Consider the following 15986-nt stretch of genomic DNA (forward strand, 5'->3'; position numbering starts at 1 on the left):
GATTGAACAAGGTGAAGTGATACGACTTCAAAAAAGCGAGGTCGCAGAATACAAGTATGAAAACTGTATCTGTGGATATTCAATCCGCCGCGAATGGGGGCACAATGCGGGGAGAGCTTGAGTCTTAGCGCCGGGAAATAACCAACACATTACTCGGAGAACACTGATCTTTGAAAGGAAAATGGAAATAAAAATTCCCCACGGGGACTTGAAATTATGTATACTAAGTCAACAAGAATTGCAAAGGAACAGAACTAGTCCTGCTGTTCCCATAACATCCCTTCATCCGTTCCCGTTGATCCGGATAACCTAAATGTCAAAGAAGAGTAAGAGATCAAACGCTATCCGCAGGTATAAACAGCCCAGAATATCGATAAAGTATCGAAGTGGCACAAATCAAAGAATAAGTCAAGGAAAATCATAGATCTGTCCAGGGTCCACAAGGAAAATAAAACGGGGCCAGGACTCCACAGGGCCAGTATAGTTCCCATCCCCACACCGAAAGGGCAGGCTAGAAGAGACAAGACTCCCGGGGAAGATCACTCTAGGAGACCGGTTGAACGGGCGTTGGCTGCTCCTGACCGTCAATGTTCCGGGAAACCTGCACTCCGCTTCGCCGAAGCTCATCCATCTTGGCTAGCGCGGGCCCCGTGCAGATGCGACCAGTCTGCATTAGAGTTCGCAGCCGCTTGCGTCGGGCTTCGCCGCCTCGCTCCTCGCCGCGTCCAACTCCATCATCCACCCAGTCTACGCGGTGTACCTTGAAACTCATGCCGTCATGCCGACCATCCCACTTGCGGGATTTAAGTCCAAACATGACTGTCGCATCGTACCGCTCCAACCGGGGGAGGATCAGAAGTGTGATATGAAGATCTTGGTTGGGCGGGGGGTTGGGCGGTAGACGAGGTCCATTGGCCTGGGAGCCTGGCTTTGAGGCATCTGCCTCCGGGGCTGGCGGGGCGTGCTGGTAGGTGTCTTTGATTTCTAGATCGAGCATAGACTCTACATCCTCACTCCAGGCACCTCGGAAGAAGCCCGAGTGGATGGCGGCGGCGACAGGATCAGAGTCGTCCGTGTACACGCCGGTACCCCACAGGGCTCGCCTTGCGCATATCTCTTCGCGGTGACTCTGATCAACTCGGAAGCGTGGTACACGAATAGTAAAGGTGCAGTTTTCACGCTGTTCAAATCGTGGAAGCGGTTGTGGAGTCGTGCTGTAACCAAATTTCGAACTTTCTGAAGAAGACTTGGTCGACGGAGTACTGATGCGAGGGGTGTATAGCGTTGATCCTAGGTGATGACGAGGAAGATGCGCGACGCTGGAGAGAATAGGTTCCAGATTCACAGTGGTGCGAGGCGCTCGGATAGGGGGTGGCACGGCGGTAGGAGGCCATGAACCTTCATAGCGGGAAGCATTATGATGCCCGGCTAAGGAATCTGCTTCTTTCTCTGCCTTTTGAGGGTCCTTGTGAGGGTCAAGGTGGTGGTGGTGGTGATGGTGATGGTGGTGGTGACTAGAAGACGTAGTCAGTACATGCGAATCAGAGCCGTAGTGACCTCCAGATACATACTGATGTTGGTGGTTTGGGAAATGTAGGTGATCTGGGTGATGTGAGAGATTACGTGGGCGATGTTGGTGAGCATCATGTTCAGTCCTAGACTTCCTTGATCGCCTGTTGCCAGAGGCGGAAAGTGAACGAGAGACTCGACCATCATCAAGTCCGTCCCCATTTACAGAGCGACCAGTGGCGCTGTGGTGCTTAAATGGACTTGCGATCAATGGCGTCGATGGCCCACTGCCAGATGCACCAGCGGTCACACCACCGACACCGCTTCCAATGCCGGAGAACACCCTACCCAGCTCATTCTTGATACTAGGCTCCCCGGATTGACTGATAAACGGGGCCTGCGCACCTTGAACAGCTTGAGGGAGGGGAGATGCGCGACCACCAAGTTTCCCACCGACACCAACTGCACGCAAATGGGGCTGCAGGAGATCATCACTTCCCTTGCGTCGTGCCTCTCCCCCAGCAGCAGCTAGACCAAGAAGTCCTGCTCCAGCTGCCTCTGTATTTGGAGTGGATCCCATTCGTGGAGGTGGCTGTCTACTCAGATAGGGCGATTCGCGAGAAGGTGTCGACTGGCTGTGTCCAGTTTGCAGCGATGACGGCTGACGACCGCCACCAGGTTGAGAGCCCAAAGATTTGGTGTAGTTTTGAATACCTCCGAATCCTCCAAGCTCATAACCCGAAGCTGATTCAGGCGCGCGCTTGCTTTCCCGGGATGAGGGATCCTGGTCCCAAGGATGACGGCCCACAGGCTTTGGTTCGCCATAGCGCGAGCTGGATCCTGTGGGTTGTCCCTTTGCCTCCATCCCATGAGCTACACGCTCCCGATCCTGATCCCCAAAGAACCCGACAGTCCCTGAGTGGGAACTGAGACCCGAATATTTCGCAGGGGGTCGCTGCTCAGGCTCAAATCGATCGGACCCAGCGCGAGAGAGCGGACTGTAGCCCGGTTGACGCGCAGGTGCCTCCGCGTTAGGTGGCTGGCTGCTCGGTCGAGGGATCGTGCCACTGCTCATGCGACGGGATCCGTGGTGTGGAACAATCGGTGAGTTTTGTGGGGAAGGTTGTGTTGAATGGGGCTTGTCGGGATAAGAAACGCGAGACATGCTCCCGATTTGTGGCAGATCCCTACCCAGGAGACTTGGTCCGCCGCCAGAGCCAGATCGGTAATGCCGACCTATCTGCGAGTTCAAATAAGACTGTTCGGGAGTTTGGGAGCGGCGAGAATCTACCAGAGATGGTCCCGTCGGGGCAGTGGATGATGGCATGCCCACTGCGGCAGATGTGGAAGCCGTGCCGGGAAGCGACGAGGCGGAGGATTGTGAATACAGGGATGGCGGGTTTTTTGGGCCCTCCAGGATGTCGAAGATGGACATGCTGCTTGGTCGATGAGCCTGGTTATTGAGCGTATCGCGAGAGACTAGGGATGGCGCGGGCGCGTTTGCCGATTGTGATCGCGAGGCGTAAGAACGAGGTGAGGAGGGAGGAGGCATTTGGCGATTGTTGAAGCCGGCGGGTGCGGAAGAGTCTTGTTGTCCTATGCGGGGATTAAGTTAGCCATCCGAGGAGATTTTAATAGTGGTACATGACTCGCGATAGATAAGCCAAAAAAGAAAAGATGGTCCCATTATGCAAAGGGCGCCTAGATCCTTGGTCGCAACACCGCTGTGGGTTGGCGCAAGACTTCTACTCACCCGAGTGGACGGGGCTACCACTGCTGCCATGAGATGCACGGCGCACGGACTGGGAAGGCGTGTGGTTCATCGCGCCTTGTAATGCTCAAGAGGAAGGAAGATTGGCGATGATTCTCAGGACCCAGAACGCTAGAACCCGTGACTCCGGAAGCTCGACCGCTAGTCCCAGATAGGGATAGTGCAAATGTTCCAAATCAAGACTAGCGTTCCCGAGCAGCGGATCAGCGCCACCGGGGAAAATAGAAGCATCAGGGGGGAAAACATGAGGCAAGAGGCTAGGGATGCACGGTAGGACAGGCCGATCGGAGATGGGACCTGATCTCTAGCCCGATTCCCCTGTTTTCCAGTCCCTAGACCTCAGTCCCAGCCTCTGAGGTATAGATCAAGCAGGGCATGTGCTGGGAAAGTGGAGAGAGATCAAACAGGAACCACGGGACAAGTCCGACCCCAATGTTCCTGAATCCGGGGCACGGTAAAATATGCAGGGGGGTAGAGCGAGGGATAATGGAATCGATAGAAATGAACATAGTGCAAAAAAGCAAGAGAAAGCTCTATGCCTACCTTCGTGTGAGTAGCCAGCTTGTGGCTGGGAGTTATGTCTGCGGTGCATTGGATCGCGTCTCCCATCTAGACTAGTATGGCGAGTATGTCCTTGCTGACTCCTGACCGGAGAAGCCTGTGCGCTGATACTTTCTCGGGGCGGGTATGACGCACGCGATGCGCCCGAGTAGACTTGGGCGGCGGTGGGAGAGGCATAGTCGAAGCGGTTGGTAGGTCGGGGTCTTTCATTCTCTGGTCGACGAGGTTCATTGGGCGCCGACGAGGTATGTATCCGAGATGGCTCTTTGCGCGATTCTTGTGAGGTCCCCAGAGGCGATGGACGGGTTGGCCAGGAGCCTTGATAGCGTCGGGAGAAATCCATCTGAGTTGTTTATGCGAGGATATGGGAACCCTTGTCTATGTGATGATGGGATCGCTAGGATAGAATGGCGGTGGAAAAAGCGCCAGGGAAAGAGACAATGAAGGATCAGCGGTTGATCCCGAGAGCCATGACCTCTTCGGAAATAGTGCGCGCGACCGTCGGAGGTGGGAGAGGTTGAGGGGAAGGTAGCCGAGGTTTAGTAGAATATTCCAAGGGAGGTTGTAAAAGTTGATGAGGTAGAGGGAAAGAGGAAAATCGAGAGGTCCAGGCCAGAGGTCAAGGAATCTGGGCGTACGGAGAAAAAAAACGGTGAGTGATGCGGCTTTAGCGTGATGGGGCCAAGACTGTATCTCGCATTGTGGAGATCGGATCACTGTCACAATCACTCGTGCGCGATAACGACAAACGAGCTTCAAGAATTTAATCCAAGGTGTTCTAACATGGGTTGAAAAAGTTTCTCCTGAAATATACGGAATTAGGTAGCTATGCTACATCAGGCTGCGCTGATCAGGTTTGTCGGGTTTTCACCGATCTCGTGACCAATCCCCAGGTTGTTCCCTGTTGAGGGATATAATTCCATTTACTGTATCTGAGCTGTCGGTAACCTATCTATGATGAAAAATTATGCTCAAACTATAGTTGGATGTGACACAGGAATGTTGATCTCGTCCATGTGGGGGCTCCACTCCAAAATATACATGGATCACAGTACGGTAAAATGAAGGAAGTTAAAGTAAACTCAATTGACATTGGCAATGGGTATCATAAAGGCCAGAAAAAAAAGATATTAGACATAATAAACGGCGCGTGGGAATCATTCGACACACATCGGGATCAGATGATCATTCGTAACATCAACCCGGGAAATACTATCGCTCAAAGACCAGAAGATATCGGATGATTCAACGGCAAGGCATTCCGGTGCGGTCTCTCCTGTAACAATTACAGTCACTGGGCCCGGAATCACCTGCGCACCATCCCAGGTGGTCAAATATCCTCGTTGGCGCAGGGTTTCAAGCTGTGGAAGCAGCAAACCGAGGACTTCCCGGAGAGGAGACTGCGCATCGAGGACAAGGAAAAAAGACTCGGTTGGTGTCGCCTTGATCAACTCAGTCGGTTTTTCGGTGTCCAAGGGGGTTTGCAAAGGATCGGAGAGATCGCGGCGCTGCAGGCGCGCGAATAGCGAATCGAGTCGAAGTTGAAGGTTATTATCCACTTTCGGCTCTGAGCCAACAGGACCCATCTGAAGACCATGGCCGTCTAGCCAAATATCGGTACGGAAACCATCGCAGCCGGCAGCGACGGATTGCGTGAGAGCACTTGGGCGAGGATCCGAATAGGGGAAAGTGCATTTCACTTCCCAGTCGCGAGGGCTGAGACGGGACCTCTGGTGGGCGAGGCCTTCACCCAAGGATGGGACATATTGAAGACATTGGAAAGCGGCACTAGAAGATGTTAGGATTGTCGCTCATTTCGAATCTGATATTTATGCGCACTCACAAACATGCGATAACCAGGCAAACAGCGCGCAGCAAGCACTCTTTCCAACGATTTTGTACGGAGGTATATGCCTCTGCGATAATGGCACCCAGACCGGGAATACACTCGGTGGGATATGAGCGAAGTGGGTGGTCGTCCAACAACCAGGGGTCGTATTCGTATCTCACATTGGACTCGAGGTCAACTTCGATCTTGGGGGGCAATTCCATTTTGCCTAATGCGACCGATAGGGATATTGGAGCACCTCGAGTAGATAGCGGTGAGGGCCCGAAGGTAGCACCTGGATAAATGAATTATGATCGAACGGGGCCATTCTCGATCAGTTATATATGGCAGTCATTGCTCATAGCTACAAAGTTAAATGAGGTGTGGAGAGCGGGTCAATATCGCGCAATAGTGGTGCAGCTGATGGTTAGCGGGAGCACGCAATCTTGATTGGTGATGACATGCGGATGATCGACAAGGCTTCGTTGCATGCAAGGATTATTCAGAGGAATCTTTGTTAAAGATGAATTACTCTCTAATGACTGATAAGAGACTGCTTTAATTGTGATTCTATAGTGGAATCCTCGGCGCATCTTTTCCTGAGACTTCCTATAGTTCGGACTGGAGGAATCGGCATATGGAGCACTGATCAAGTGGATCCCGCACACAATTCACGACCAAACTGACGTTTTTTCACCGCCAAGAGTCGCCAAGCATGTAGGTCTGTCCAAGGGTCCAGTCGATTTGGAGTCTGCAGATTGTTCCTGGTCTTAATTTCCGGGCCTTGATTGGTTCAATCGCGGATCCCCGCACCGAAATTAAATCTCAATTTGAGGTCAAAGTTGATAAGGCTACAGGTCCAAGTTTGGGCGCAACACCTTCAAGTCCAATCTTGGAACCCTGGAAAGTGCTGACCGCTGTGGTTTGGGAATATTTGCGAACCTACAGTAAGTATCTAAGGTATTGGTAGGCATAGGGAGGCACTAGTAGTAGATGGCATGATATGATAAACGTTACAATTTTGAAATGTCGGTGATGCACTAGTGGGGCTCATGCAGGCATTAGTGAAGTCCAATCATTGAGCTCGGCATATGCTGCTTCGTATTGATCCTTGTGGCTTGAGCACACAATAATGGCAATTATGACACCGCTATGCCAAGCAAAAACATGTAACTCAACTTCTCCATCATTCACCTATCGATACCTACGGCCTCACAGCTTGGCCGATTCGCCTGCTTGAGGGGTCTTTTCCAAAATATTACTCCGCCCGTTCTCGACTCTCGTCGAAGTAGTCTTGAACAGCCGTGGTAGCCCAGTATCCTCAAAGCTCAAACCGTTGACAACCATTTTCGCAATCCCTTCAGCAGCGAGGAAGATCTGTGGCATACCGTGACCGGTGAATCCAGCCAAAATATATTGATTATCATTTCCAGGAACCCGACCAACATGCGGAAGCCCATCGGACGAGTAGCCCATAACTACCCACATTAGTATCATTTCATCGCAAATAGGGTCCAAAGAAGAACTTACTCCCAGTCCAAACACGATCAGTGTACGCAAAACTATTCTCCCACCCCACAAAATTGCGCTGCATATACCCATCAAAATACCTCACCGCAGGCTCCAAAACCAAACTATCATCACTGACGTTATACCAATTCTTTTCATCTTGGATAAAAGACGATCGTGCCCCACCGACAACGATACTGCCATCCCCACGCGGAATCAGGTAGTCATAATCCCAAGCATTCAACCGCAAGGTATAAGTATTCGTCAAGCGAGGGGCCGTCGATCCTGCCGGAACAACAATGCGACTACACGTCCCTCGTACAGGAACAATCTTTCCTTGATACTGAGGTGCGAGGCTGGATGTATAGGCGTTTGTCGCGAGCACGACCACATTGGCTGCAACCGTGCCGCGGGATGTCTCCACTTTCCAGCCATGAGGGGAGCTCGGATGGGTGGATTCCGTAATCTTTGTCACGGGTGTATGTGTCTGTAGGTTTATACCCTGCGAGACTACTTTCTCTAGTAGGTGGAGGACGAATTTGTAGGCCCAGATATGGCCTGTATCGTAGGTGAAGCAACCTACGGCGCCTTTGACACCGGAGAACTGGAGAATGTTAAGAAAGGTATCTTGGATGGGTTTAAGCTGTGGGAGCTTACTGCTTCGGCTTCGTTGGACTCGATAATTTGAACTCCTGTCGTGGGCTTGCTTCCTTCGGTGATCAGACGATGATATCCTTCCTTAAGTTTCTTGAAGTGCGCCTCGTCCAATTGGACATCTGTGGCCTTAGTAACAGTGTAATCGCAATCGATTTTCTCTTTGTCAATGAACTCTTTGACAGCAAGAACATGCTTGGCTTCGAACGCTGCTACCTCAGCTGCCGCATCCACTCCATGTTCCGTCGCAATGGTGGCGATGTGGTTATAAAGATCCGGTTTCATATGCCCTCCTAAAGGAATGATCATCATTATGCGTTTTCACACCACTCAGAGTTATATTTCCCTACCATTACGAGCAGTCGCGCCCGAACAAGCCTGTCGCGCCTCCAAAATTGTGATGGAAGGCACCGGGGACCCTGGCTTGACTTGCTGCAAGATATGATGTGCGACCGACGACCCCGCATATCCGGCTCCAATAATGACGATGTCGCTGTGCTCGGGCAGAGTCTCGCTGGAACGATAGTTGTCTAGAGGGTGGGGATCTGTGCGCCAAAAGGGCAGCATGCCATTTGCAACGGGGACATGTGATGCCATTTTCCAAATACTCTTCGTAGATACTGCCTACTGACTGAAGATGCGCCAAGATGCTCATTTATTGGTGACGTTCACAAGTTCTCTCTCCTCATCGGTGTTGCGGTCTTTTCTCCACCGGCTGTTGATCCGCCGGGACCGGGGGCGGGGTGGAGACGCGGTTTATCAACTCGAAACAACCGGCAAGGTACTTTGCAGAGATAATGCTGACCGCTGCTCATGATGCATTTACTATCGATGTGATTGCGCGCATTGGTGTAATTGGGCATGATTACGTCCACTTTAGATTGTATTGGGCAATCCACATTGAATATTATCTAGAGGCAAGGAGAAACACCTGGGCATATGCGGGCGTAATATTGTCCATGCTTTCACTAATGGTAGAGCTATCAATTATCCAACATCAATTCCCTGCCTGATAGGCGATAATCTTCTCAGCCATTCCTGGGAGAGTATCATCAATAACATCCATCTCTCCAAATAAATTGGTCAACGCCTCCTGCTCAAGCACTGTACAAAATGCCCCCTTGAATCTATCCAAAGTTGTTAATACGGATAAGGATAGTACGAGGTGTAATCTACTTACCCAGCTCTTCGTGCAGCTGAAACATCCCACAGATGAGCTGCAGCAAACCACGGAATCTTGCCCCCATTCTCCACAGTCAACTTCTCCAACAAAGGCCGATAAGCTGCCAAATCCGGCTTCCCCACTCCAGCCGAGTCACAAGAAAGTAAATTCTCAGCTGGAAATTCAATGCCAGCCTTCTGGAAATAACCCCCAACACGCTTCAGATCCGCGGCCGTCAAGGCCCAAACGGTAAATCCAGCATCACGTAGCTTCTGCACGCATTCCGCAGCACCAGGACGCATAGTCAGAGACTGATACTCGTGCATGATATATGCAAGGTCCTCAGCAGAAGCAAAGGCACGGGGATTCTCAATTCCACCCATCATGCCAAGAATACGGTAGAAGAGGGACTCAAAAACCTGTGAGTATGGAAGATACCTTCCGGAGATACTGAGATTGGTGTATTCGCGTTCGGCAGTTTCCATCCACGCTGAACCTAGAAGCCAGGGCTTGATACCCTCGGCGCGAAGACGGTCACCTAGGCGGCGGTCGATTGCATTGTAAAGGTTATCGTAACTAACGAGTGTACCGACGATGTCGAAAACCACGTTCTTAGATGAAGCCATTTTGGAGTTGACTAGATTGGATGATGGGGTTGTAGATTGGGGGATATCCTTATCGGAGATTGACGACAATTTATGCTCGAAGTGATGTGGTCGGAGTGAATCACTATCAATTCAGTCGATTTGACCTACAATATTCGCACCAAAGAAAAGGCAGATAGGAATCAAGGTGGAGGCGACTTATCTGATCTCAAGACAACCCCGCTCGCATCCCGGCGGGAAAAGCGATCGCAGGCTTCCCGCCGGATATCTATGAGGTTATACGGACTAGAAGATAACGATGAGATAACCAAAGAGGGGAATAACATATGTTCTTAAGATACTCGTAGTCGTCTCTTATGGTGTCGTAACTTCAAACCTGCCATCGACTCCCTTAGCGATGGCGACAACGGAAAAGACTTCAGATGGGAAGGTCGACATCAAAGGATGCGCAAATGATGAGATAGACATTGAAAGGATAGCCACTTCCGGAACTGAGCAGCATGGCGCTTCAAAAGAAATCCGGGTAGTGGAGAACGCGGGATTCCACCGGTCTCTCACCAGACGCAAGGTGATGATGATGACATTTGGTGCTGGAATTGGAACTGGACTCTGGGTGGGAACCGGACAAGCGTTATACTATGGTATGTCAAGTACAAGGCGAATGATGGTCTCGAAGCTGATATTCGTTAGCTGGTCCTGGTGGCATCGCCTTGACGTATACTTTGACTGCGTAAGAAAATCTGCAATGCTTTCAACCTATGATGCTCATGTTATGCTAGGATTATCGTCTACGCCCAGTATTGCTCAATTGGTGAGATGATGGCATACAAACCAGTCCACGGAGGTTTCATTCGAACATGCGTTGAATACGTGGATCCCGCATACGGTTTTGCTGTTGGAATCAACTTCTGGTTCGCAGTAAGTGCCTCAAATTGAGCCCGATGATTTTTCGAAACAGAAATTCTAATAATGCATAAGTGGGTAATGATTATCCCAGCAGAAATAACAGCAGCAGTTTCAGTCTTGAAATTCTGGCCAGAAACAGACGCTCTTCCTCTAGCCGTATACATTACAATCTTCCTGGTGGTGATTGCACTGGCCAATCTCTTCCATGTCCGGATTTATGGCTACATCGAGTACTATATGTCATTCATCAAATGTGCCGCAATCATATTGATGATTTTCTTTCTGTTCATTATGACATCGGGAGGTATTCCTGCTACCCATGGTCCCATTGAGTTCCGCTATTGGAAAAACCCGGGTGCATTCAAAAATGGAATGAAGGGAATTGCGAAAGCCTTTGTGCAAGCGGCATTTAGCTTTGGCGGTGGTATGCTACCTATTCAAGTCTCTAATCTGCGCACTACTAACATATCTAGGTGAGCATGTCGCTGTGATTGCCGGTGAGATAGCCAATCCACGAAATACAATCAAGAAAACTGTCCGTCCAGTCTTCTGGCGCATGTTTACCTTTTTCGTTGTCAACATTTGGCTAGTGGGCATGTGTGTACCGTCTGATGACACCGATCTGGCTACCGCGAGTGGAACTCTGGCAAGCCCTTTCGTTCTCGCTATCAAACGTGCAGACGTCTGGGGACTAGCACATGCCATTAACGGCTTCATTTTCCTCAGCGTCATTAGCTGTGGCATTACTAGTGTCTACGTGGCAAGTCGAAGCTTAACAGCACTTGCAGACTTGAATATCATACATCCTTTCTTTGGTCGAAAGGATGCGCAAGGTCGGCCCCTTGTGGCGTTGGCTATTAGCCTGGGACTTGGTGGAGGACTTTGCTATCTCAACTGCGACAATATTGGTACAGTTGTGTACGGTTGGTTTTCTTCTCTGGTATGTTTGCTCTGAAGCGAATTTCAATTACGCGTTGAACTTAACAAGACAAACCTAGGTCGCTATTGCAACTCTATTTGAATGGTCTGCATGTTATATTGCTCACCTTCGCTTCAGACAAGGGCTTAAGGCCCAAGGTAAGGACCTTAGTACACTGCCTTTTAAGGGACTCCTCACGCCCTGGGCACAGTACATCAGCCTCCTCCTGGTGGCTTTTATCTTCGGCTGTGAATTTTATTTATCGTGTTGGCCGTTCGGTGAAAAGGGCTCTGCAAAGACGTTTTTCTCCAGCTACCTCGCTGCTCCATTATTTGCCTTCGACTATCTTGCTTACAAAGTAGGTTCGTTCCATTGAATTAGTGATTGTAAATTCTGACATCATACAGTTCTATTTCAAAACAAAGATTGTGAAATCCAAGGACATGGACTTTTCCGCAGCACAATATTTTGATGAAGAAGATCGTTTGAACGAGATGGCAACCCAAGAACAGGAACAAGGGGCAAAGGCTGGAAAGGAGGCATGGATTAAGCGCGTTCGATATATGATATTTGGGTAGAAGGGATCACATTGGCCTAGGATATCAGGAAAACTTCTGGATCCAAACCCAAGTCGCTTGTTACCCAGTCTTCAGTAAGAAAATCCGTCAAGTCATTGATATCTGGATTGAATGCACTTTCAGCACTGGATGTCAGGTGTGACATAGGACTGAATGAAGATAATTCCACCCGGCTACCAATACTATTGTTCTTCTTCATCGACTGTGTCCAGTCCTTAAAAGTTGCGTAAGCGGATGTAGAGCTTTGCCCTGTGCTTGTATCTTGGTCATCGAACTCGCCATTTGACGACCACTGACGGATCGCTGCTTCGATTGACTCGATGTAAGATATTTCAGATTGTGTAGATGTCCCACCAGTCATTTGATGAATGAGGGTCATGCCGCGATTCAAAACCTCCTGCAGCTTTGCACTTCTTCCTGTGTTAAGACTTTCGGCAAGTATCACAAGGAGAGCTGCTCTACATGAGCTAAACTCGGTGTAAGAGGCACGGCATAAGCCGAAATCATCTGCAAGGGTCTGCAATACTTCGATGATCTCCAAGGCGCTTTGCACACAGTCATTCACTAGTTCCGATCGTTGGGCTCTCTCGACAGTTAGATTCTCTGGCAGATCCTTTTTCCTTCGAGCATTGAAGATAAATGGCCGGCCCATATACACGTAGATAAGAAGGTAGCATAACTTCATATGGCAATCTTGTCGGAATAAACGTCCCTGCACAGCAGTATTTTGACTCTGAACATTGATTGAGCGAGAGCCCCACCATTGTCGAATTTTAGTTCTTAACTGCATAAGCCGACCTGAATATTCTGGAAGCAATCTCTTTGGACATCGTTTAAATTTTGCCCTATGAAAGATGAAATTAGGCCAAGGGAATTTCCAGGACTAAAAGTCCGTACTCACAATGTGTCGGCTACCTCCCCCGTCCAAGAGACCAAATCAATGAAACTCATCATGTTGGAGAAATTTGGCGAGTCAAATGTCGGACAATTCGTTGGCAAATCGGTACTGATCTCGGACCGTGCAATAGAATTTGGTCGCCCATGCATGATGGCAGTCCGCCTGTAAATTATCAGCGTTACTTTCTTCGAATTTTCAGGTAGAGAGCGCTCGCCTTTCAAGGGTGTAGACAGTCCAAAAGAGACGGTTCCTAAGTTCGAGGGTTCTCCGATCGCAGTCCCCGCCCACATACTTTCTATGCATGCCATTCTGAATTGCCATCTTCATAGCAAGCCCAAAATACGTATACGACAGCCCACCGCATGAGACTGGCAGAGCATATACCGCGAGAAGGAGGAATGCTTGCACACTTTCATATGAGGCTGCTAGGATTACATCGTGACCCAGCTTGCATGCCACATGGAAGAAGCCAAGTCCAACAGAATCCTCTGAGCAAAAAGCAATTTCTTCCGAAAGACTGGAATCAGGGTTTGATCTGTCTTCTTCCATATGCGTAAATTGTGTACCGATTGCCAACACGGCAAAGACCGAACAAACCCAAGGGATATCAGCGGCTGTCAAGTCTGTCAAAGAATTGTAGCATAGTTGAAGCTTTTCTTGCATCCATTCTTTCTCAACGTAGAAGCAATTTACTTCGGTGTACTTGAAGAATACATCAACCAGGAATTCGGCGATCGATCGTGGCGGCAAATGGGTTATTGCTTCGGCAACGGTATGGGTGGATGATTGGAGATGTGTGGCTCGCCAGTATTCTTTGATCTAAACATAGTTAGAAGGTGTCAAAAATGAGCTGACATTGATGACATACACTTGCATCGGATGTTTCTCGACATCTCATTGTGCGACGCAACTTCTCAGAGAAGTTCCAGTGCGAGAACTCGCCCGAATAGACTATGCACGGTTAGTGGACGAGTGAGTCAAATGACAGGCTTAACCGACATGCAACATTACTGGACACAAAATGCACGTGGTGTGATTCATCCACTTCCTCCGATGTCTCCATTTCCTGATTTTCGGACGTGCACTTTGCTGCAATTCGTGCAATGTTCTCTTCATCCAGAGACACGTCCCCAAGGAAATGTCGTACAATGTGTTCCAAATTCTGTAGATATTGATTAGAGGGTTGGGAGGTTGGTGAATTGGCATCTTCTTGTAGTGAAAGACTGAGCTTTTGAGGAGCCGGCTGGGATGTAAACTGGCATTGTCGATCCAATCGCTGACATCTCCAGCACGGTTGACCACCTTCACATTTCTCTTTTTGCTTTCGGCAGATATCACATCTGTCAACAATCAGTACTCTTTCCAGCTTGCTCCATGTCTGTATGCGCCGAACTCACGCAAGGGATGTACGTCTTCTAGCACCGGTAGGTTCGCGCTTGCGCTTGGCGCCACGCGGTTCGCCACCTTGCCTGAAGTCTTCAGACATGGTGAAGTTAGGTCATTTCTTGTGATGCTGAGGACGATATAAAGATTTAAAGCACAACAGAACATTTAGGGACGTTCGAGTTGGGGAGACATGTTTCTTTGATAGGTTATCATCCTTATCAGAGGATATAGCAAGATGCGGGGTAAACTTAGGAGTTGGAACCAATGGCAGCATCCAACTCGTGCCTATCGAGCACCAGATAAAGGAGGCTTCGATATTCGGTCTGTTTCCGCGTGTTATCGATCATCCTCTGCGCCATGGCTTGGCTTGGAAACATCCGGTAAATGATACTGCACCGTAAATCAATCATTCTTGTCAGCAAACTCAGAATGTCACCAAATGCCCTTGATTCACGCAGAATAAGCATGATATAGGCAGCAGGTGTCTATCTGGAGTAGACCTTGAGCATAAAATGCTAAAGATAGGCACGAGACATTATATAAGAAGCGATAGAGATCGAGAGAAGACGCCTAACTGAAAAATACAGTAAATACTTTCAAAAAGACTGACATCTTATGGACTACCTGCTCTCAAAGTAATTTTTGGCAAATTAATGGGGCATGTATAATTTGTCAGAGTACATGGCTCCTGATTCACAAATCAAACACTCGGGTCATTAATGGCCGTGCGATACAATAATGACGTTCTTCATCACTAGTCTTCGTACACGGTGCGCACGATCGATCAGAATATCAACACCGTTGATGATAGCACTTGCTGACTCGACCAGAAAAAGGGCAACATGTGCAACGTCGGAGGGTCCAATAAGATGCCCAATAGAAATGGCCTCGCATTTAGCCTAAGGATTCCGACGGGAATAGTTTCGTCTGCAATGTAAGCAAATTGTTCAATAGTGGAGTGTTCCCTCGAGTGGGAAAATAGTGCTGAAGCGAAATTGATCCCTCGTAAATTCACTTGCTTGCCGATGATACACTATCCTCTTAGGTCGCCACGGGACCAAATGCTCACTTCAAGACACAGCTCGACGCTCTACTCAGTACAAAGTCCGAGGCGATCCGGTAAGCCAGATTTGCGCTCGTGTGTTAGGCTCTGTGACAACTGGAATTCTGGAAGAAGAGGTAATAATGGACGCAGCATTTATATGGTATTATGTTTGTATAGATCCAGATGAGCGTCTACATCAGAGGATTTTAATCGGTGGTCAGATCGACTATTGTGATTATGGCTTCAGACCTTCGGCGCGTTATCCATGCAACCAGCTTGGTACGCTTTCAATGATGATGACGCGAGCCAGTTTTGCACGTCAGAAGAGTGAGACTACAAAAGAAGCAAGCTATGAATTGAAAGAAAGAAACAATTTGATTAAAGACCTGAGCTTGCTAAGAAGTACGATATATTTGAAGCCTCCATGTACTCTATCCAAAGGTGCCACAAAACCCAAAGGCATTCCAGGGGAGCTTGGTGTTGAGATAATGGCTCATTTATTCTGTTATTGCAGCATGCAAGGTAGGTCATTGTGTTTGCCAAATTATGGTTCCTATTATTTCTCGAGACATTTAGTCAATGCTACGCGTTGCTCCTGTGAAATGGAAAGCTAGTCCTGCTTCAAATATAGTCATGGGAATTCTTTTCCCCGATA

The 15986-nt window shown here is 49.0% G+C and overlaps 6 protein-coding genes across 6 annotated transcripts; 1 reads left to right on the forward strand and 5 right to left on the reverse strand.

Annotated features, from left to right (window-relative positions):
• Positions 1 to 544: 544 nt before the first annotated feature.
• N7503_009526 (uncharacterized protein) lies at positions 545 to 4211 on the reverse strand (the record flags this gene model as incomplete). Its single annotated transcript, XM_057069072.1, has 3 exons — positions 3824 to 4211; positions 1572 to 3105; positions 545 to 1514 (listed from the first exon to the last, which is right to left on the reverse strand). The coding sequence occupies exons 1-3, from the start codon at positions 4182 to 4184 to the stop codon at positions 545 to 547; spliced, it is 2865 nt and encodes a 954-aa protein (XP_056915683.1). The 5' UTR covers positions 4185 to 4211.
• A 787-nt stretch (positions 4212 to 4998) lies between these two features.
• Positions 4999 to 5962, reverse strand: N7503_009527 (uncharacterized protein; the record flags this gene model as incomplete). The annotated part of the gene is made up of 2 exons (XM_057069073.1): positions 4999 to 5629; positions 5685 to 5962. Coding segments are annotated over 2 exons (909 nt in total), but the record flags the coding sequence as incomplete, so codon positions are not given.
• A 925-nt stretch (positions 5963 to 6887) lies between these two features.
• Positions 6888 to 8429, reverse strand: N7503_009528 (NAD(P)/FAD-dependent oxidoreductase; the record flags this gene model as incomplete). The annotated part of the gene is made up of 4 exons (XM_057069074.1): positions 6888 to 7147; positions 7200 to 7782; positions 7836 to 8125; positions 8183 to 8429. Coding segments are annotated over 4 exons (1380 nt in total), but the record flags the coding sequence as incomplete, so codon positions are not given.
• Positions 8430 to 8829: 400 nt separating this feature from the next.
• On the reverse strand, positions 8830 to 9620 carry N7503_009529 (uncharacterized protein; the record flags this gene model as incomplete). Its single annotated transcript, XM_057069075.1, has 2 exons — positions 8830 to 8959; positions 9013 to 9620. The coding sequence occupies 2 exons, from the start codon at positions 9618 to 9620 to the stop codon at positions 8830 to 8832; spliced, it is 738 nt and encodes a 245-aa protein (XP_056915686.1).
• Positions 9621 to 9996: 376 nt separating this feature from the next.
• N7503_009530 (Amino acid/polyamine transporter I) lies at positions 9997 to 12002 on the forward strand (the record flags this gene model as incomplete). The annotated part of the gene is made up of 7 exons (XM_057069076.1): positions 9997 to 10240; positions 10290 to 10329; positions 10379 to 10517; positions 10578 to 10929; positions 10979 to 11445; positions 11504 to 11782; positions 11832 to 12002. 7 exons carry the CDS (start codon positions 9997 to 9999, stop codon positions 12000 to 12002), a joined length of 1692 nt encoding a protein of 563 aa, XP_056915687.1.
• Positions 12003 to 12018: 16 nt separating this feature from the next.
• Positions 12019 to 14386, reverse strand: N7503_009531 (uncharacterized protein; the record flags this gene model as incomplete). The annotated part of the gene is made up of 6 exons (XM_057069077.1): positions 12019 to 12847; positions 12904 to 13062; positions 13193 to 13719; positions 13769 to 13851; positions 13912 to 14240; positions 14298 to 14386. The coding sequence occupies 6 exons, from the start codon at positions 14384 to 14386 to the stop codon at positions 12019 to 12021; spliced, it is 2016 nt and encodes a 671-aa protein (XP_056915688.1).
• Positions 14387 to 15986: the final 1600 nt, after the last annotated feature.

Source organism: Penicillium pulvis (assembly GCF_028828015.1).
Source record: "Penicillium pulvis strain IBT 33274 chromosome Unknown scaffold_8_segment0_segment0, whole genome shotgun sequence".
NCBI lineage: Eukaryota > Fungi > Ascomycota > Eurotiomycetes > Eurotiales > Aspergillaceae > Penicillium > Penicillium pulvis.